The following is a 23,241-nucleotide window of genomic DNA, read 5'->3' as shown; positions in this document are numbered from 1 at the left end:
AGCAACCCTGAGTTCAATCCCCAGTACCTAAATAAATAAATGGCAAACAGCATCACCCCGGTATCCTGCATATAGCCCTCCTCTCCCTACATGTCTTGGTATGAACCCTGATGGCCACCTGAAATCTGGTCTCAGCTGGTCTCTAAGCCATAGCTCTATTCTCCCTAAGAGCGCATATCCCATTTACCCAAACTTCCCACACTGGAAGAAGTCACCCAACTAGCTTCTGAGTCCATGTCTTACTCAGCTCAGGGTACTCCCCCTGCTGAGGAAACATTTCCTCACCTGCATCTGGTTGACTTCTTTATAATAAAGCTACTGCCACTTCTTTTTTTTAGAGAGAGAGAAAGAAATATTTTTTTTAATTTATTTATTTTTTATTTATTATTTTTTAGTTCTTGGCGGACACAACATCTTTGTCGGTATGTGGTGCTGAGGATCGAACCCAGGCCGCACGCATGGCAGACAGGGTAATCAGACTCTATATACTAGGGAAACTTAACCATCTACCCATTTACTCTGAGTTTTTCTGGTCCTAGAGGTATATGTCCCAAATGTAGTATCAAGACCTAGAGTAGTCTGAGCACAGGACTCCTTTTAGGGGTTCTAATGTTCTTTACAGACTAAGTAAGCTGGGCTGTAAAGGAAAGTCCTCTCTGACCGTCGCAGACATCACTATCTCAGAATGAGAGCTGGACTATAAACCAGGCGACAGACCCTTGAAGACAAAATGCCTCAAGCAAAAAGTAAAAAGGTTAAAGAAACAAATGTTCTGGGAGGGGAAGTAACACAATGTAGAAAAAAATTATGTGAAACATATTATCAAAGGGATTTTGAGTTAAGTTCCAACCCTATCATTTTGCTGAATAACACTATGAAGTCATATGAAACATGGTTCCTCTGCTACCCTCAAGGACTCTAGCAGTGGAGAGATTTAAGAAAATTAATGGAGCCCCAGCTACACTAATAGAACCAGGTCTGTTATGGGTACATTTTGGATCTCCTTTCCCTGAGCCAATGGTGAAAAACAAAACTTATTTGGGATACTCAGATATAAAAATTAAAGGGGACTTCAGAAATTCCTATTATAAATGGAATTCCTCTCTTAAACTGCACTGACTAGCACAAGATGGTATAAGTCTTGATGGTACTGGGCAAGCAGCCCCTGGGTCACTAGGCACTGGGGCCAGGAGCCAGGACCTAGCCATGAAGAAAAAAGTTTGCTGGCTCCCTCTCCTGTGTTGTGCAACCCTGATTGCAGCTTCTGCTCTAGTAGTCAGAGGGCCAATTTATTATTTATTATTGTTGTTGTTATTATTATTTGCAATGCTAGGAATTGAACCCAGGGCATGTTAGGCAAGTACTCTACCACTGAAACCATCCTGAGCCCTATAGGACCAATTTAATAAAAGGTAGAGATTAAAAGGCCACAAAGGACTTTATAAATCCTCAGTTTGGGGTTCAAATGGAAAACAGAGCTAAAATTAATCCTCGAAACTTACGCAGATTGCAGTCAAGGACCACTTTTCAGGGTTATTTCTATCTGTAGCTTTCTTGAACCATAGCCACATCCATATTTAGTGAAAAAGATGGAAGATTAGGAAGCTAAACACAGCCAGACAATTAGCTGAGGAAAAAAAAAAAAAAGAAAACCCTTAAAAATCAACCATTAAGACTTCTATTGTGTAAAAAAAAAAAAAAAAAAAAAAAAAAGACTTCTATTGTAAAGTGAGTGCTGTGGTGCATGCCAGCAATCCCAGCTATTCAGGAGACTGAGAAAGGAGGATCTTGAGTTCAAGGTCAGTCTGGGCAATTTAAGGAAGACCCTATGGAAAGGGAAAGGAGGGGTAGGGGTGGGGGGGCAACGGGAAAAAAAATGGCTGGAGATGTGGGTCAATGGTGAAGTGCTTACCTAGCATATATATGCAAGGCCCTGGGTTCAATCCCCAGTACTGATAAAAAAAATTTGTAGACAAGATGACATAAGCCCACTAAGGCCTGTCTCTCCACTGATTACAGTGAAAATCTATGGACAGAATATAAAAGCAATAGCCTGAGGACTCTGTAAAGCAAGCCAAAGCAGGTGGATTGAGGAAAACAACAGATAAAGAACAACTGGGGAGAGTATGAAAATGAATTTCTTACCCACGCTCCTCTTAGGTCCTTGGACCTAGGGTGGCTCACAGGTAGTTAAGAAAACTTCAAGAGAAATCCGGTGTGAAAATCCAGATGAATTTCCTAACTCAAGAGCAACTCCCCAGCAGAGAAACAGCAGCAGGAAGAGACCTTCAGGTGCAAAGTGCCCCATTTCCCTTTCTTTGCTCTCTCCCTGCTGCACCCCAAGGGTAGCCCCAGTGACAACCACACCAGCAGAGAAAACACACTGCCACTGAGCAAATCAAACCATCATGCAAAATAAGACCCAAAGCAGCCCAGACTTCAGAAACTGAGCAGATGCGGCAATCCTTGCTCTTGGAAGGTAGATTGGCCTGAGGTCTGAGCCTAAGTGAGCTGACTGCTCACTCCAATAGGAAGAATAACATCGACCAGAGGCTTAACAGAAGTCAGAGACTCAACTACTTAAATATAATATTTTAAATGCCCAGGACACTACTTAAAATTATCCCAACCAGGAAGATGTGACTCATTCTCGCACATGTGAAGCACTGGGTTCGAACCTCAGCGCCACATAAAAATAAAGATATCGTTCCAGGTATAACTAAAAATATTTTTTAAAAAAATGAGTTGGGTGCCTACAATCCTAGCCACTTGGGAGGCTGAAGCAGGAGGATCATGACTTACCAAGACGCTCAGCAACTTAACAAGACCCTGCCTCAAATAAATAAATAAATAGGACTGAGGGCACAGCTCAGTGGTAAAGAACTGCTGGGCTCAATCCCTAGTACCAACAAATAAATAAATATGGGGTTATCTTTTTTGGTACTGGGGATTGAACCCAGGGGTACTTAACAACTGAGCCCCAGCCCCTTTTTTGTATTTTATGTAGGGTCTCGCTAAGTTCCTCAGGAATTCAATAACTTGCTGTGGCTGGCAAGTATACAAGTATACATCACTGGATGTTGAATAAACAAGATATGGTTTATATATAACATGGAATATCATTCAGCCTTGAAGAAAAAAAAAGTGTCCACACAAGCAACAACACAACACCCCTTGAAAACACTAAGCTGAACAAGCCAGGCACAAGGACAAACACTGCACACACGCACTCCCTGGAGGGACTCAGGGATCCTCAGGTGCAGAGACAGATGCAAAGTGACAGCTGCCAGGGGCTAGGAGGGCAGGGGTCCTGTTTAAACAGGTAGAACTCTGGCTTTGAAAGATGGAAACTGTTTTGTGGATAGATGGTAGTGAAAACTGTACAGTGAGAATACATTTACTACCCCTAACACCCACCTAAAAACAGTTAAAATGGTGAAAAAATAAGGGAGATTAAACAATACTCATACTATATGATTCTACTTATATGAAGGAGTCAAATTCACAAAAATAGAAAGAAGAATGAAGGTTCAGGGAGAGGGAAGGAGCAAATGGGGAGCTGTTTAAGATACACAGAATTTCAGTTTCAGAAGATGAGAAAGTTCTAGATATTGGCTATATAATACTTATCAATATTATACTTAAAGTGGTTAGTATTATGTATATTTTACCATAATAAAAAATAAAATATATATAACACACACACACACATGCAAGATGTTTGTCTTCAGAGTTCTTTTCAAGGAGAGAGGTCAGGCGAGGAGCGTTCTTAGTTTACCGGTTGTGTAGCAACTGTGTGCCAGAAATAACACTACACTGTCCCTCCAAAAGAAAATCATCCATTATCCAGAATGATACAACAAAAGCTACTGGAATTCATCAGCACTAGTATTAAAATCAATGATATTTTGGACCCCACCATAAGCTTCAGTGAGTTACTATCTTCACGGTTTCCAGGGACTGGATGATAAAACTGATTGCTTCTATGCTGTCTGCAGAAAACAATGCTTTTCTGCCTTCTTATTGTTGTCCTAGCAGGATCCCTGTCCAATCACCCGCCCTCCCCCTCATGGAACCCTGGACTTCCCATGGCCCTCCCCCAACTTCACTCTTTCCCAGCAGGAGGCAGTCAGTCTGAACCAGGCCCAAATACCCTAAAAGAATTTAGAGATGACATCCTTAAAGGCCTCACCCATATGCTAGTCAGCCATGAATGGGTAAGCAGAGGAGCAGGAAGACCCCTGAAGACCACAGGGAGCCTTACCTGACAGACAATCCCTTGAAGATAGGAGATACCTGTGTTAAACCCTCCCAGTCTTAACTGATAAAAAACTAGTGCTGGGGTGGTGTAGAAAACTTAAGTAGTTTTTTTCTCATGTAAACTCGATTTATAGTAATGTTAATTTTTATAAGCTGAAAGACCAAAAGTAACTGGACACAGCAAGAGCTGAGAGAACAGCACTTTTGCCTCATATCAACCCAAGTATCAAATGACCTTACTGTGAACCTTTCAATCCAATCTGGCCTGATCACTGGGGAGGAAGTAGACAGTTAGGCCATGTGAACTGGGACCCCAAGAAGGACTTTGAGACAAACATGAGGTTCTGTCCCTGCTCCCGAAGCACTTGTACACCTCTTAGCTGTCTTATCCCAGGGTGTTGTAGCCACACAGTAGTAAGGGCAGCCCTGGGAAGCCTTCACTTTCACCACGTGTCCCTCTTGTCCACTCGGCTGGTCTTCACTTACTTGGTCAACTTGTGGCTTTTCATTGCTGTAAGAAATTCTCTGACAATTTCAGGACTCTGGTGTCTGCACGGTGTTTTTGATATGTATTTTAGCGTCTACAACAAAAAACAAAAAACAAAGAAACCTACTGAGAAAAAGGGAGCAATGGCTAAAAATTAGTATTCTGAAATTTTGTTTTAAGAATCCTCTATAAATAAATGTCTTCAGAAAAACCAATCTTCATATGATAGGAAGGGGGAGTGTGAAGTTGAACAGGAGAAATCAACAAAATTTTAGAAGAAAATTCATTCCATTTTTAAAAAGAGAAACAAAAACTCAACCTGACAATTATGTTACCATATTTCTGACAAAAAAAAAAAATGTTTTTAAAAGAGGGAACCCGAAGAATAAAATCACCATAAGACTCTATGGATTGTACAGGAAAAAACAAACTCAAACTCAGTTTCTTGAAAACGTCCAACGCGTTTCTGACACAGGGTACATGTGGTTTTTCCTGCTACCAAGTACGCAAGGCTACATCAGCAGTGGACACCACTGGGTGTCCCCCAATCCAACATTCTGATGCTGCCTACTGGAGGGAGCCTCGGGCCTCAGACTGAGGGCTCGACCCTGCAGGCCAGCTCTCCAAACCCCAGACTGCTCGGCTGTTGTTTTCCAGGGTAACAGGCCTGAGTCTGTTAGAAGGGAGAGAGCGGGTCCTCTCAGAGAGGAGAGGGACAGAAGGCCTTCTGCCTTCCAGTGTTGCCGGGGGTCAGAGCAGTTTCCAGGGAGCTCTGCCCAGGCCCATCTTTTTACTTTTGACTGACAGCATACTAGCTGCCTGGATTGACCACCTGCCTGTCTCTAGGAGAGGATGGTGTGGTGCTCAGAGTCGGGGACTTTACGAAAACTGACTCCTCCTGCTTTTGCCTCAGTTTCCTGCCCCCTTTAAAAGGCCCTCAGCAAGCTTTCTTTGAGAGGGTCTTGATGTTTTAGTTGCCAAGGTGATTGGGGGCTGAGATAAGGGAAGGTCCACGCCACGTGATAGAATGTGACAAGACCCTGAAACAGCTTTTCTGCTGGGAATGTGACCTTGGCTGAAAGGTCACATTCCCGGCATAGAGAGCCTCCAGGTGCTTATCAGGTAAGGCTCCCTGTGGTTTTCAACAGCCCTTGCCTTTTCCCTGCTCACCCCTTCATAAGCCCAGGGTTGTTTTATCTGAGCCTCTAACAGTCTGGCTAGAAATTCAGGTTGCCACAACCCTCCTTGGGTTCCATTAATTTGCTGGATTGGCTTACAGAACCCAGGAAACACTTAATGTTTAGTTTATTATAAAGGATAAAAGAAAAGAGATTAAAAATTACACAGAGGAAGACACAAGAGGAGGGGCAGGGAGCTCTCTATGGCACTCCCCTCCAGGAAGCTGCAGTCGGCTTTTGGAACCTCCAAATCTTATCCTTCTGGGTTTTTATGGACGCTTCACTACATAGGCATAACTGATGAACACACAGGCCACTGGGGATCAACTACCCTTCAGTTCTTCTCTCTTCCCCACAGCCAGTGTAGGCTGAAGGTCTCAGCCCCCAATCCTGCCTTGGGGTTCCTGGTGATCAGCCCCATTCTTAAGCCACCTAGAGGACACAGATATCAGTCAACTCATTAGCATACAAAAATAATCTTCAGGGAGTCCAGAGGATTTTGAGTTGTTTAGAAACAGAGATGAAGACCAAATATGTATTTCCCACTATCACAGGATATATGCAATTGAATAAATAACAGACAACTTTTCTTATAGAAAAAAGGAAGGGGGAAAATCACCATTAGGCAATTGTACCTCAGTTGATAATCACTGCAGGAAAGACCCCTTGATGAATACTAAGTTAACTGTCAAAAGTTAAGGGTCAGGTAGACATCTGCACACCTCAGAGCAATTCTCCAAACACCTGCTAATGCTGTGCTGGTTCTAACACAACCCAATTCTTTGATGCTCCCCTTCAAGAGGGGATGCTTAATCCCCTTTCCCCTGAAAGCAGGAGACAGGGACTCTTTCCTAAGAGAATAAGGAAATGGAGAGAAAATCACTTTACCATGCAGAAACCAGGCCAACACCATCTTCACCAAGTGATCAGTGTGTCAACATCATCAGTAAAATCACCCTGTGCCAGGCACCCCAAAGTCTCACAAGGAGAAGGGCACGTCATCTCTGCAGGGTTCTTCCCTCAAGAGCCATAAGCTCAGTTTAGTCAGGAAACAACATCAGGCAATCAAGGAACATTCTACAGAATACCTGACCATTATTATTCAGAACATCAAGGTCATGGAAAGTAAAAAAAGAACTAATATTGGAGAATATTAGTAAGACATATTAACTAAATACTGTTGAGCGAGAACTCTTGAGACTGAAGATCTCTGAAAAAGCAGGGCTTACTGAGTTGTTGCAGATGCCAGGCAAAAAAAGGCGCTGTTTTCTGGGACACATATCCACAACTACCAGCAGCAAAGTAGACAAAAGTAGAAAACACGTCCACTAGATCTACAGCCAAGAGTATTTTTAGGACAGAAATTTAGGGAAGGAAAGCCTAAGATGTTTATAGTGAACCTAGACTGGCTGCAGAATAAGAAAGGCAGAGCATCAAATCAGGAAGCTCTGGAACAGGAGAGCAGCCCAAGGAGAGTCAATGCTGTGGACTGGTTGGGGCTAGGAGCCCAGGAATTGCATACTTGATGGGATTTGAGTACATGTTTCAACACTTGTTCAGCAATGTGAACTGGAATCCCCACAGCTGTTAAGTGATGAATTTCCTTGTCTCTGCCCTTCTCCATTCTCCATCCTTATAATTAAATTGTGGTCATCTTACCGATATAAAATGGTATTCTGAATTAGACCCTGGAACATAAAAAGGATAGTAGTGGAAAAACTCGGGAGATAATAATTTTTTTTTTAATTTTAATATTTATTTTTTAGTTCTCGGCGGACACAACATCTTTGTTGGTATGTGGTGCTGAGAATCGAATCCGGGCCACACGCATGCCAGGCGAGCGCGCTACCGCTTGAGCCACATCCCCAGCCCATGCAAAATAATTTTAAAATTAAAAAGTTTTTTTTTTTTAAAGAGGGAACCCCACTTTGACATAATTTGAGAGGATTTTCAAACCTAAAAATAAATAGTAGCCTTAAGTGTCAAAGAATCTCTCAAAAATTGTAAAAATCACATCAGTCTTACATTCTTGCCTAACATAATACCTATGTTAAACCAAAACTCTAGAGAGACCCAGGAAGCTCTAAAATAAAAGGGCTTATTGAGCTATTATAAATGCTAGACCAAAAAAAGACCAGGTCTTGGGATAAGTTCCCACAACTACCAGCAGCAGAACTAGTTAGCAGTTAAGAAATATCCAGCAGATCAGAGCATTTACTATTATTTTTTTGTTGTAGGGCTGGGGACTGACCCAGGGTCGTCTTTGTGCTAAGCAAGAGCTCCACCACTGACCAACGTATACCAGCCACAAGAATATTTCTTATGACAAAAATAGGGAAGCATAGATGTTTGCATTGATATTACACTGGCTGCAAATGAGAGAGGTGAGGAAGAGCTGGGAAAACCTGCTGCTTCTGGATGGAGGGCACTGCAAACAGCATGTGGTGGGCCAGGGGTGGGGAAGGCATCAGAGCTCAGGTTTCAGCAGCCTTTCAGGAGTGTGCTGGCCTTAAATTACCACTGATGAGCCTCTACCTTTACTCCACTCCATCCTCCAACCCTTGCAACTAAACTCAGGACATTTTGAACTTTTTCTCTGATCACCAATAAAACCCGAGAACTTCATATTCAGACAAGTTGTTTTTTTTTTTTTTTTTTTAATATTTATTTTTTAGTTCTCGGCGGACACAACATCTTTGTTTGTATGTGGTGCTGAGGATCGAACCCGGGCCGCACGCATGCCAGGCGAGCGTGCTACCACTTGAGCCACATCCCCAGCCCCAGACAAGTTGTTGTTCAAATTAAAAACACTAGAAATAAGCCAGGCATGGTGGTGCCTGCCATAATCCCAAGGGATCTGGAGGCTGAGGCAGTAGGAACACAAGTTCAAAGCCAGCCTCAGCAAGACCTGTCCCTAAATAAAATATAAAAAAGGGCTGGGAATGTGTCTCAGGCTCAGTAGTTAAGCACTGGGTTCAATCCCCAGTACAAAAAACCAAAACAAAACAAAACAAAAACACTAGAAATATATATTATCAAGTATCACAAGCCTCGAGACATTTACTACCATAACTTTCTTACATAAGAACTTAAGGAAAAAGAGAGTGGCAGCAAGTTTCAACTAATCTAAGTATACAGAGCAGGAACACTGAATGGTTTGAAATGTGGTCAAAAAACTAACAAACACCACCTTCTAAGAAATAGAGGACTATGTGATGAAAGAGAACATGAACAAACACGGGAGGGAGGGAGTTTTGCACAAACCGCAGGAGGAGGGTGAGGAGGGTGAGGAGGGGAATGCCAAGTCCTCTATTTTCCCTGAAAATCATTAGGACAACTTGAATAAAACTCAGTAATGTCTTTGGAAAGATGAAATAAAGACAATTAAAACCAAATTCTCTACAGGGGCAAAAATCAGAATTGTAAGGAAATAGAAAGAAAAGAAAATCAGAATTGAAAGGAAATAGAATGAAAAGACAAGCAAGATTCTTTATGGACAAAGCACAGGTTGGAAAGAACAAGGCAAACCTGCAGCCAGCCAGCATGTGATGAGCGGCTTCTGCTTTCTTCTTTATGCCCTCAGCACTAAGCTTACTGCAATAAAACATCATTTCTTGTGCGTATAAAGAAGCTGGCATTGCCCAGAGAAAAGCTCTGGCCTGGGGTTGGGACTATAGCTCAGTAGTAGTAAAGTGCTTGCCTCGCATGTGTGAGTTCTAGGTTCGATCCTCAGTACCACATAAAAATAAATAAAGATATTGTGTGCTCACCTACAAATAAAGAAAGAAAGAAAGAAAAGAAAAAAGAAAAGTTCTGGCCTTTGTCCTGGTCTTCCAGAAGGTAATCTTGAGGTCCTTGGAATGCTATACCTAATGGGAGTACCCTTGCCTGGGCCCATGGTTCACAGTGGACAGTTGTGTATGTGTGTGTGTGTGTGTGTGCGCGCGCGCGCGCTTTGTTGGGGAATGAATCCAGGGGAGTTCTACTACTGAGCCACAATGTTTTATTTTGAGATAGGGTCTCACTAAATTGCTGAGGCTGACCTCAACCTGTGATCCTCTTGCCCCAGCCTCCCAAGTTGCTAGAATTACAGGCGTGTACCACCAGACTAGGTTTGCACCGTGGACTTAACTATGTGACTTAGGACAGAGGTTGGTCTAGTCTCTCAGCTTTAGGGTAGAAGTTGGTTGCTTGCAACAACTTTGGACTTCAAGGTTCGCCAGAGCTTCCCTGGTTGGCAATATTCTGTGCACATTGTCGCATAATGATTTCTGGAGAGTCATATGTCCTGATACCAAGGGAGAAGACAATGGAAATTTTGTGTCTGGTATATATCCTGGACTTTGCTCCCATTTTCTTCTTTTCTTGGCTATTTTTTTTTCCCTCCAGTACTGCAAATTGAACCAGTGGTGTTTTACCACTGAGCTATATCCCCAACCCTTTTAAATTTACCATTTTGAGATACGATCTCCATAAGATGTCCTGGCTAGCCTCAAACTTGCAATCCCTCTGCTTCAGCCTCCCAAGTAGCTACAATTTCAGGCATGGTGCCTGGTTAAATAAGAGATTTTTTAAATGCGGTGTTGAGAATCAAACCCAGGGCCTTATACATGCTAGGTATGTGCTCTACCATCTGCCACGCGACCAGCGCTGGCTTCATGAAAGAAGGTTCAATTCATAAGTAATTGCTAGGGAGTTTTAAATTAAAGAGACAAGACTCTCACTACCTTTAATACCAGCTCCGAGACGGCTTCTCCTAGCTCCCGTCTCCAGCCACCTAATGCAGTGGCGAGGTTTACAGAAGAGACTAGTGAAAGAGAGAGAACACGCCAGGGAGTGGGCTTTTATTGGGGAACGAAAAATTCAAGGGAAATTCCCATCCAGTGAAGGTTAAGGGGGGCAGCATCCCAAGGTCAGGGGCGACGATTGGGTCTTCAGGGCAGTGGCCAGGCACGCCTCTGCACGGACAAGCCCTCGGACATGGGAAAGGGTGGGGAAGGCTCTAACACAGCTGTGTCTAAGCACCTCTCACCCAGTCAGGGAGGTAACTCAAATCACGTGGGAGGATGGCCTCCCACACTACCACAGAACTGCATCCCCAGCCCTTTGGTCACTTTTCATCTGCATCCTTTCCCTGAAACACGGAGTAACTATAAATGATGGCTTTCATTGAGCCTAGTCCCAGGGAACCGTTGAATTTGAGGAAAGTTCAGGGGGTACAACGTGTTTACAAGTGAAGGCAGTCTTCCACTCCACTCCCTCTCTAAACAACAGAACCTGGGTTATTGCCAACCCACTCCAATCAGGGAAGAGGCCAGCCATCAGCGGAGTACACCGCCTCCCAGCGGTGGCTTAGGCGGGCTTTAGCAGCCGGGCTCACCTCGTAGGTGATGGTGTTCAGGTTCTGCTGCCCAGAGCTGTGCTTGTTCTTCCCGCTTTCTTTGCGCTGCTCTTTCAGATCAGTTAGTAACTGGAACACCTAGGAAGAGACACACAAAAGATTCCTATAAATCTGAGAAATGTACCTACTACAAGGTTTCAAGGGGAAATAAGAAAGTCTAATACCTCCTTACTTCCTATAAACCAGCCTCTCAACTCTTGGTTTAGAGCAAATGCATCCCAGAAGCAGGTGACTTTTTTTAAAAAAACATTTTTTTTAGTTGTAGATGGACACAATATCTTTGTTTTTATTTATTTTTTTATGTGACGCCGAGGATTGAACCCCAGTGCCTCATGCATGCGAAGCAAGTGCTCAATCACTGAGCTACAACCCCAGCCCGCAGGTAACATTTTTAAGTGTTCTTTTATCTACACCGAATACATTCATTAGTTTAATTAAAATATTTCAAATGTTTCCTATCAATATATACTACATTACTGATTTTGATCTCAAAGCCATATTCACTATTCCAAAGTAAATGTTCCTAAAATAAATATTTTTTTAAAGGAGTCTGCCTAATACATATATTTAGTATAATTTCTTTCTATAAGAAAAAAATTGTTGGGGAGGTAGCTCAATGGTAGGGCACTTGTCTAGCATGTGCAAGGCCCTGGGTTCAATCCCTGGTCCCAAAACAAGAGAAAGAAAAAAAGAAAAAATTCTGAAGCAAGTGATAGTTCTTTTTTAAAAAACGGATGGGCTGAGAGTGTAGTTAGTTCAGTGACAGGGAGCTTGCCTAGCTTATATGAGGCCCTGGGTGTAGCTGCAGCACTCCTAAATAAATAAAAATCTAAAAATGCTATAGATGTTAAATAGTAAACTTTCCCCACAAAGAAAAAATATCTGCCTTAGTATTGGAATGGGGGTGGGTGGTCTGTCTTTCCTGTTTGAGAGTCCACCAGAAAGGTGAGGGCAATAGAGGCTCAGAGACCATAACTCGGTGCAATGCAAACCCTCCCTACCAACTAGTCCTTTCAGAAAGAGTGGCACAAGACTCAATGAATGTTGTGTTCCCCCCAAACACCACACCAAGTCCAAGCTGGACATGGAAATTCCTGAGAGCCAATGGCTTGGCCTCACCCCACTGCATTCCTATCACAAACAGCAGCCATGCAGGGTTAACCTTTAAGACCAGCATGCCCAACTGCATTTATTCTGCATACATATCAAGCATAATCCAGAGACCCAGGTTTCCTCCACATCTCCACAAGTCTGGCCTTTGACGGGATGTGCAGAAAACTGACGTGGTTCATTCTACACCTGGCACTAATCCATCAAATGGTTTTGCTAGTACCAAACAAGATCCAGGCAAAGCAGGAGGCAGGTGAAAATACCGTTATATTTCCCTTTCCTGTCTTTCACCAACAGCTCCACCCTCAACCCCCCAAAATTAAAAACCTGTTAATCTCTTATTAAATTATTCATAATGGTGAGGTGACTGAACTCTTACTTTCAAAATGAGGATGTTAATACCTTTGTGACTATTAAAGATCAAAGTAACATAAGCATGTTATAAATCAAGGATGATAATTAAGAAAAGGCATAAACCAGGCACAGTGGTGCACACCTGTAATCCCAGTGGTTCAAGAGGCTAAGACAGGAGGATCCGAGTTCAAAGCCAGCCTCAGTGGGGATGGGGTTGTGGCTCAGAGATAGAGCACTTGCCTAGCATGCGTGAGACACTAGGTTCGATCCTCAGCACCATATAAAAATAAAATAAAGGTGTTATGTCCACTTACAACTAAAAAAAGTCAGCCTCAGCAATTGCAAGGTGCTAAGCAACTCCGTGAAACTCTTGTCTCTAAATAAAATACAAAAACTAGGGCTGGGGTATGGCTCAGTGGTCAAGTATCTCTGAGCTTAATCCCCAGTACATTTAAAAAAAGAAAGGTATAAATGTTTTACTAGGAAACTTGTGTGGGCACTCAGAAATGGCTCTAAAACAAATGCTTCTGTTCCTTGAGGGCATTCCAAAAGATGACCTACAATCTCTGGGACTTAGGGAAAGGGACCTATTATAAACCAAAGTCTTACCAGACTCCCCAAAATACCAAGCTTAGAGTACTTCAAAGTCCACTAGATAGTGCCAATTGTCTTGTTTGAGAGTGGAAAATCCAAATGAATTCAATGATTTCTAATCAACAATCCTTACATCGAAGGGCAAGCAATCAGGAAGGGCAGAGAATGACCCACTGTAGAGCTATTTACCTCATAGTTACTGAGCAGTGCAGAGCTTGCATCCTTCCTGAAAAAGAAAAGAAGCCATCATCAGTCCAGGCTCACAGCCTTCCTGAGCGTTCTTCTTGTAAAATAATTCTGTTGCCAAGAGCTAGTCATCTAGTTCAGGAACCTAAAACTGAGAAACGTCCTAAGTCCTACATGTCTTATCAGGCTGAGGACAATTTCAGAGCAGACTGTCCTTTTTATAGCCACAGCATATCACACACCCATCAGCAGGCAGGTGACTAAAACACAACACTTATTCCAAACCCACGTAGGCCGGAGTTCAGCACTTGGGAAGTGAAGACGGTTGGACACCATGGAGAAGTGAACTACAGGAAGAACAGGAGGGCAAGACCATAGAGGATGGAGGGTTCAAGGAACAGTGACAGTGTGGGTGCCAGAGATGCCCGGAGAAACCAAGTGCCGCTCCCTTCTGAACCCAGGGTCCCTTCCCATTGGCCAACAGAAATGATCTGCCTGATAAAGTGTCCTACCTAACATCCACCAGGAATTCCAGCAATGGCCAGGAATCCTGTGAGACATCCACAAAACGTTAATGTGTTCATCCTCTGTCAACTCAACAGTCTCTACATCAGGCAGTGGTTAAAAGCCTGTTGCACCTGAGAACCAAACAGTGCAAACTATCATCTTTCATATATGACTGAACACAGCAATGTGACATGTCAAATTATAACTGATCTACCCTATAATATCACATCAGAAAGTATTTACTTTCAGAATCCTAGAGCCAGTGTAGTATGCCAATCCAGAACACAATTTTGAAGTCAGACATATTTGGGTACATAACCCAGCCCTACCATGTATAAGGTGTGTAAGTTTTAGTGCATCAATTTCTAAGTATATCCCTCTAAAACAAGAAATGGGGATAATTCCAAATCTGGAAGGGCAGCCTGGATTCTAAACCCAACTTCACCATACACTAGCTAAGTGAATCTGGGAGTTATTTTATAGTTATGCTTAAGTTTCCTATCTATAAAATACAAGTGTACACAGGATTAAACTGAAACAGGAAGAGTATCTGAAAACAGTAAGCTCCATAAAAGCTATTATTATCATTACTATGACTTTTGCCACCACCACTACCACCTCTTCCTATCTCATAAAACTGCTACGAGAAACTTTAAAAGTTTAGTACAGTTCTTGGTACTTACTAAGAGCTCTATAAATAAAGGCTATTAATATTTTTTTTTAGTTGTCAATGGACCTTTATTTATTTATATGCGGTGCTGAGAATTGAACCCAGTGCCACATGCTAGGCAAGTGCTCTACCACTGAGCTATAACCCTAGCCCCTTTTATTATTAAAAGATAATCACCCTTATTCTCACTAAAATTCCAGTGACACAGGAGCTATTAGTATGATCCCTACTTTATAAATAATGAAGCCGAGACTCAGAGATTAAGTAATCAGCTCCAGGTCACACAGTAAGAAGTCTAACTAAAAGTGGAAGATAACTACAGAATAGTGAAAAATGAGACTGGATTAGATGAATGGAAACCAGTAATCAGAATCCAGAAATTCACATTGGGTAGTCTGGATTTGACATAATGGGCAACAGGGACTACTATATATTCTTAAAATAGGAATGGAGCTAGACGATGAAAATGGCAATGACAAAACTTTAAAAGTGAGGCAAACAGATGGGTGATTTCCCCAGTCAATAAATACAGCAAAGCTGGCAGGTGCTTACCATGGGGACTTACCATGACCCAAGGTCATCAGCACACAAAACTTAGTCAAATACTAGCAGTAATTCAACAAATGGCTGCCGTTTCACAAATGTACTGCTTTGCCCAATAATCACACTGGACTCAGGTCACAAGCAATATTATTTTTAAAAAGAACCCAATCCAGGAAGGACAACAGTATTATGTGATATGGTTCATTTAAAATTGAACATGATAAACCAAACAGTGTCTACTTAATCAGGAAATCCACCACAAGGCTCCCTCCAGTCTTTGTCAGAAACTGAGTTACAACTCCCCATATTCTCAAAGGAGCATTTTGTACCTGTGATGTTAAGGCACTAAGACATTCCTTCTAGGAACAGTAGAATGGGGGAAAAGTACAAATGTCAATTTTCTTCAGGGCCAATGGATCCATCCCAGGTGCTGTTATTACAACTTCATTTCAAAAACAGACCCTGTCCCTCTATCATGGAGAATATTCCATTCCCTGATAGATTCATCCTAGGCCTTTCCAAGTTACTGCCCCACTACTCAGTCAATAGTTAGTGCAAGAATCCAAAGAATATAAGCTGCCTTTTCTAGGATATAGGAAGAGAAGGGAAATTCTCTTTCATATACATTTAATTTTTTGCAGTGCAGAGACTAAACCCAGGGCCTCATGCATACTAAGCAACTGTTCTACCAATGAGCTACCCCCCAGCCCCTTAACATACATTTTAATGAATCTATGTTTAAACTAGGAGAACAACAGATGTTTAAACAAGAACTGCATCTTGTACACTCTTGCTGGCAGAAGCTAATGCATTCATTTATCTTCTTTCATATAAATAATTTTTTACCCATTTATATGAGTATATGCCAAGATATGCTAGGCCTTCCTTTATTCAGTAAAATGTGGGTGAGGGCTGGTTGGTACTTCAGTGGTAGAACACTGCTTAACATCAACAAAGTCTGGTAAATTCCCCATTATTCCCCCACCCCTGTCCCAAAAAAGGCCAATGAATACAATTTCTGTCTTTTATGGAGGTCTAAATAAGCTATATACACTAGGAAACTCTTTTAAAGTAAGTTTTTAACCTCAAGGAGTTAAGTGACAGGTTGTTGGGAACAAGATATGAGATCAGACAGACATTAACTTAATCAAGTTATACAATTTAACAGCACCAATAATAAGGAGGTCATACACTGAGACACATTCCTTAAAACAACTCTACCAAAAAAAAAAAAAAAAGTTTAATTTGAATCTAATCATGAGAATTTAATCAGCTCCAAACTGAGGAACATTCTTCAAAACAGCAGCCTAGATTCTTCAAATATCAACATCATTGTCACAAGGCCAATGTCGCAGACAAAGCCTAAGAAAACTGTTGTAAAGAAGATGAAAGAATCATGCCAACTAAATGCAATGCACAATTCTTAACTGGATCCTGAAGCAGAGGAAAAAACCTCAGCTAAAATGACATTATTGGCTAAGAGAAGAAATGTGAATATGCACTGTTTTAATAATAGTAATTACATCAGTGCTTCAGTTTCCTGGGGGTGGCAATGGTGCTATGTTACATGAGATAATGCCCCTTTTCAATAAGAGGTGGGATAACATGAGGGCTACAACTCTCAGGTGATACAGTAAACTATGTGTGGCGGGGGGCGCGAGGGGGGGATATGTGGATGAATGCACTGAATGGAAAGACAGCTTGTGCGTATACAAATGAAAGATAGCAAACATCACATCAAGTGGGCTGGTGTTGTGGCTCAGTGGTAGAGTATTTGCCTAGCACGCATAAGGCACTGGGTTCAATTCCCAGGAGCACATAAAAAATGAACAAATAAAAGTATTGTGTCCACCTACAATCAAAAGAAATTTTTTTAATGTTTACAAGTAACTCTAGGTAAAGGGTATAAAGGTATTTGAGTGCCACTTTTGCAACTATTCCTTAGGTCTGAAATGTTTCAACCTAAAAAGTTGAGGAAAATGGACATGTAAAATAAAGAATTCATAAGGTTAAAAAAAGTCACTGCTATAATTTATAATTGACAATATAAAATACACTTCTATTCAATGCCTTTGAGAGCTCCAAAAAATCCGTCCTCTGGCGTGTTGTCAACTACACACTTAAAAAATGTTGATCCCTGCAGAGCAGGCACTTCTCTCCGAAGCCAAAACCTGATGTCATGAATACATTCACATGCGCTCAGACCTAGAGAAACTGCCCACCCACGCAGAAGTATGAAATTCTTCTGTAAAACTTAGTACTGATTTATAGGTGCTTAAATATTCCAAATGAATTTTAAAGACTGAATTTATACTCCTAGCTACAGTTTCCTTACATAATGACTTACTGGGCTGAAACTGATTATTTGAAATTTGACCTGTAAAATCTATTTAACTTGCTGAGTCAATTTAATGAATGTGAACAACTACTGTGGAAAACCAAATTCTAAATAAACAGTACAAAATGATCTATTGACAGATTTTCCTTAAAAGCACACAAACAAAAGCCCACACAAACAGCGTCCACTAATTGCCACACAGTTAACTTACGAATGCAATGACGAACAGAATTGCTCAATTTCCATGTTCAACCTATGCTATCATTTCATGTTTTCAAAAGTTAAGCTTTGGTACAAGAAAGCTACACAGGCTTCAAAATCAGATGTCAGCTGTAGCAGCATCTCTGAAATCAACCAGCAAGCCTCCTCTTTCCAGGCCTGTTACTGAATCACTACCTACATACTAACTTTCGACCCTCAGTATTTTTAGCTATAAAAAATAGCTAGGGGGATAGTAGAGGATAGGAAAAGTAGCAGAACACAACAATTACTAATAGGGCATTATGTAAAATTGTGGATGTATAACCGATGTGATTCTGCAATCTGCATTTGGGGTAAAATTGGGAGTTCATAACCCACTTCAATCTAATGTATGAAATATGATATGTCAAGAGCTTTGTAATGTTGTGAACAACCAATTAATAAAAAAAGGGAAAAAAAAGTGGAAGAAATCCTGAAAAAATCCTCAAAAAATGACACGAATGACAACAGTATCCATTTTCTTTACTCTGCGCACTAAGTTCAAGAGGAAACAAAGAGCTTTCCAGGTACACAGATGATTCCAAAGAACCAGACAAAATTAGCTTAACAGTAAATGCCTCATAAAGAACAGTTCTTAATCTTGCTATGACTATTTTTTGTTCTTTTACCTGAGGACATCACTTCCCAACAATGATCAAGAAGCTGGTTGCTCACACTGGGCATGATGGCACATGCCTATAATCTCAGTAACTCAGGAGGCTGAGGCAGAAGGATCATGAGTTCAAAGCTAGTCTCAGCAACTTAACCAGGCCCTCAGCAACTCAGCAAGGCCTTGTCTCTAAACAAAATATTTTTTAAAAAGGGGTTAGGGATGTGGCTCAGTGGTTAAGTATCCCTAGGTTCAATCCCCGGTACAAAAAAAAGTTGTTTGCTCATAGAGCTGTTAAACTTGCTGTGGGGCTGGGGATGTGGCTCAAGCGGTAGCGCGCTCGCCTGGCATGTGTGCGGCCAGGGTTCGATCCTCAGCACCACATACCAACAAAGATGTTGTGTCTGCTGAAAACTAAAAAATAAATATTGAAAAATTCTCCCCCCCCCTCCTCTCTCACTCTATCTTAAAAAAAAAAAAAAAAAAAAAAAAACTTGCTGTGACTACTTTATGTTCTTTTACCTGAGACACTATTTCCTAACAATGATCAAGAAGTTTGATTTTTTTTGGCAGAGCTGGAGATTAAACCCAGGGCCTCATTCCAGGCAAGTCATGTACCACTGAGCTACTGAGCTATACCCTCAGCCCTGCCTCGTCAAGAAATTTTTAAATTATCATTTAGTCAAATAAATATACATGTTTAGGCCTGGTGCAGTGGTGCTTGACTGTAATCCCAGCAGCTCAGGAAGCGAAGGCAGGAGGATCACAGGTTCAGAGCCAGCCTCAGCAATTTAGCGAGGCACTAAACAACTCAATGAGACCCTGTCTTTAATAAAATATAAAATAGGGCTGGGGTTGTGTGTGGCTCAGTGGTCAAGTGCCCCTGAGTTCAATCCCTGGTACCCAAAATCAAAAATTTAAAAATAAATAAACATACATGTTTAAGAAACTTCTGAAATATGTGTGTGTTATTTACTCAGTGGGTATTTACATCATAACTGAAGAAAAAAGAAAAACCTCAGGAAAGTTTTTCCCCTGTGCCTCCTCACTTCAGGTCCCTGGAGTGCCCTCAGAATCTCAGGATTCTACTGAAGATGCTGTAGACCAAACTGCCAGAGGTCACACTTCATGCTGGAGGCCACACAGAACTAGAAGTGAGGCCTCTTGATCCCTCCACTACAAAACCACTTTATCTACCCCAGCATACTTCACTTTCTATAAGTTGATAGCTGAAAATTTCTTGAATGTTTTCAATAAGCCAATAACTTCTTGGGAGAAACTATCAGGTTGCTATAGGAGTAAAAACCACTGACTTCATCTGTTTCACTCAGGAAAATCAGAAAATCTATATGCCCACCAGTCAGGATGCTAGCCAGTTAATTTATATTTATTAAACTAACACTGTTATATTTCTATATTCAACACACATTTTCTGAATGCCTATTCTGTGGTGGATGCAGTGCTAAGCACTAGGTGAACAGATACCAGTCCCAGCCCTTATGGACTAGGGAAGTAAACAACCATCTATTATTACCGTTACAATTATTTAAGGGAAAAGTGAACCGAGCAGCTATGAGATAAAAAAGAAGACTTATTTTGGACTGAAAAAATAGGGTGGGTAACCTTGAAAAGGGACATTCAACCTGAATAAGGGAAAAGGCAGGAGAAAAAGTATACAGTCAGAAAGAAGAGCAACACGAAGATCTGAGGCAGGAAAGAGCTTGGAAGGGCACAGGAACTACCTATTAAGCAGGAAGTGTGTGTGTGTGTGTGTGTGTGTGTGTGTGTGAGAGAGAGAGAGAGAGAGAGAGAGTGTGTGTGTGTGGTGGAGGAAGGGAGGGTGGCAAGAGATAAGGCTGAATTAAGACAGCAAGGGATGTACATTCCTCTAAGTGCAATGGAAGGCCACTGAAGGGTTTTATGCAGGAGGTGACCTGGTCCAGCTAAAGTTTAAGATCACTTTGGTTGTTGTGTGGAGAATAAAATGGAAAGGGTGGCAAGGGTGAAAGCCAAAAAGGCCAGTGCTAACCCAGACCACGGAAGATAGACTCCAAGGCTGGGTGGAGAAGGTGGAAAGGAATTGCATTTAAAATGTATTCTAAATTCAAATTGCATTCTAAAGTTTAAATAACAAATTGGCTGTTAGGAGTGAGGAAAGAGGAAGATTGATTGATTGATTGATTGATTGATTGATTTTTTATTTATTTATTTATTTATTTATTTATTTATTAAATCTAAGCAATCCAGCAGATGATAAAAGCCAGAAATACACTTTAGGGAACCATTAGCATATGGATGAGTAAAATGACAGAGCAAATGTGAAGAGAGGGGTTCCAGGACTAAGCCCTAAGATATCTCAACATTTAGACACAGAGCAAGGGAAGAGACAGGAAAAGATGCTGAGAAGTAGTCCGATGCACAAGGAAGTCCAGGAGTCATAGAGTTTCTAGTTTGTCTATCAACTGCTGAGTGATCAAGACAGTTGATGCCAGAAAAAAGAATCTTTGGATTTGACAAGATGAAGTGCTCAGATCGTCTTCACAGAAGCCATTTTAGTAGAGAGAACCAAAGTCCAACAGAATGGTGGACAGAATAAGGGGATAAACAATACTTTAAGAAATTTCGTTGTAGGCGAAGAAAAAAAAAAAGGGCTGGGGATGTAGCTCAGTGATAAAGCACCCCTGAGTTAATCTCCAATACCCAAGCAGAAAGCAGATGGGAAGCAGAAACAGAGCTACAGGTAGATATGAATGTGGGGACAAGAGATTTTAAGTTGGACAAATTAGAGCAAATCTGTATGCTGCCAGAAAATGTTCTAGAAGAGGGAGAAATAAATAATGACAACTTCAGACTAGTGTATTATACAGTCAGCCCTCCTGATCTGCAGGTTCTGCATCCTTGGATTTAACCAAGTGCAGACCAAAAATATTAGCAAAAAGTGTCCATACTGACATTGTGCACACTTTTGTCATTATTCCCTATGCAATACAACTACTCCCATAGCATTTACTAGCACTTACTGTGTAAGTAACCCAGAGATGATTTAAAGATTATGGGAGGACGTGCAATTATAATTCCCCAGCAAATTCTGCGCCATTTATATACCATGTTGAGTGTCCCCGGATCTGAGGAATCTGCAGAAAGGAGACTACGGGTGTCTTTCAAGTCCCAGGTTAGACCTCATCAGTGGGTTAAACACTTTTTGGTGGGTCGATACTTTCAGTAAGAGAATAGATGACGTCAAAATATTGCAGCAGGACAAGTGTTGGTTCGGGAAACTTTCTCTTTGAGCTGCACGAACACAGTGTCAAAAGAAAAAAGCAGGGGCTGCAGGCGCGGCTCGGGTCCCCCCATCGGGCCCTGGGACTGACGCCCGCGCCGGGGACGGTCTGAGACGCGCAGTTCACCTGCGCACGCAGCAGGGGGCCCGCGGACCCGAAGGCCGCCGCCGAGGAGCCCCGGGCTTGCTGCCCCGCCCCGCCGCGCTGCCCACTCCGCCAGGGTCCCAGGGCGGCTTACACTTCCATGTTGTTCGGCTTCACCACGGCGGCCACTCGTCGCGCTGCTGCCTCTGCGATGAGGGACCTCGGGCTCCGCGCGCCGCAATGCAGGCCGGGAGGGACGCGGTGCACGGCGGGAGCGCGCGGTGCACGCCGGGAGGGCCGCGCTGCGCCGAGCCGGAGCCTCACGCTGCAGGTCGGGGGCGCGCTCCGCACGCCGTCCCCACTACTGCGCGTCAGAGCCGTCGGGGGCGCGCGCTCCAGCGATTCGGGTGGACTCTGCCTTTCGCCCCGCCAGAGTGCTGCCCGGTCCGTGGCGGGGCCTTGTATGCGCGGTCCAGGTTTCATTAAAGCTATGACAAGCCGGCCCCGTGCGAGCCACAGCAGCCGCGGGACCCTTCCCAGGAAAGAGGCTGGGCTCGTGGCGCAGTGCGGCGTGGGGAAGCCGGGAGCCCTGGGCGGGAGAGTGGGCAGTGCACTGCGCTTTTCTGCTTGTTAGTCGGATTAAATGTTAAAGAAATCTCCTGCAGTCGAGGAAGCAGCGCGATCCAGGGGTAGCTCAGTTACACACGCTGAAACACGGGAGGGCCCAGATCTGTAGCGAATTCCGCTGCAGTTGGTATTCTCCATACTTGAATGTGCCGCATGTGCACAGGGAGGGAAAGAAAATACCATGGCGCGCTGTAATCGCCATATTGCACGTGGAAAATACAATGCCTTAAATAAAACTATGTAAAATTGGCAAGCCGAGCGCGGTGGCACACGCCTGGAGTCCCAGAAGCTCAGGAGGCTGAGGCAGGAGGATCGCGCCAGACCCTGCAGCGGGTGTGGCGCAGTGGTTCAGCTCTGGTTCAAACCTCCCCACCAAAAAACGGGCATAGAAAACAAATGCCTAGGGATAGGGAGAGTTGGGTGGAGGCTAGTGTCCTCATCTCACTACTTTTTGTGTGTTTGGAATATTCCCCTTGGGGAGTGAGGCTGCGCCAGGGGTCTCCAGTCTCCGAAGGATGAGTCCAGGCCGTGGGGGGGCGTGGGGGGGGGCTTTTCATACTTTCCTGTCCGGACCTTTGCCAGTACTTAGTACCCGTTCCTCTGAGGGGACCTTTCGCAGAGCTGGGGTGGAGCCCAAGGCCTCGCCCCTGGCAGCCTACTGTCTGCCTTCTTGTGATCCGCTGGCCTCAGCCCGGGGCTTACCCCCAGGGTGACCCTTACAGGGTGCTGGGCACGCCACAGGTTGCTTACAGGTGCTGATACTGTCGCAGG

At 42.9% G+C, this 23,241-nt stretch overlaps 1 protein-coding gene across 1 annotated transcript in view; it reads right to left on the bottom strand.

The window, feature by feature from the left end:
• Positions 1 to 22,089, bottom strand: part of Crcp (CGRP receptor component) — a 33,397-nt gene extending 11,308 nt beyond the window's left edge. Inside the window, exons 1-4 of the mRNA XM_026400371.2 lie at positions 21,998 to 22,089; positions 13,574 to 13,610; positions 11,306 to 11,404; positions 4,747 to 4,841 (exon numbers count right to left, since the gene is read on the bottom strand). Coding sequence (XP_026256156.1) covers positions 4,747 to 4,841; positions 11,306 to 11,404; positions 13,574 to 13,610; positions 21,998 to 22,005 — 239 coding nt within the window. The 5' untranslated portion in view covers positions 22,006 to 22,089. The remainder of the gene's footprint in view (positions 1 to 4,746; positions 4,842 to 11,305; positions 11,405 to 13,573; positions 13,611 to 21,997) is intronic.
• Positions 22,090 to 23,241: the final 1,152 nt, after the last annotated feature.

Source organism: Urocitellus parryii, chromosome 9 (assembly GCF_045843805.1).
Source record: "Urocitellus parryii isolate mUroPar1 chromosome 9, mUroPar1.hap1, whole genome shotgun sequence".
Taxonomy (NCBI): domain Eukaryota; kingdom Metazoa; phylum Chordata; class Mammalia; order Rodentia; family Sciuridae; genus Urocitellus; species Urocitellus parryii.
Note: the sequence above shows the minus strand (reverse complement) of the source record. Positions and strands in the feature narration are given on the sequence as shown.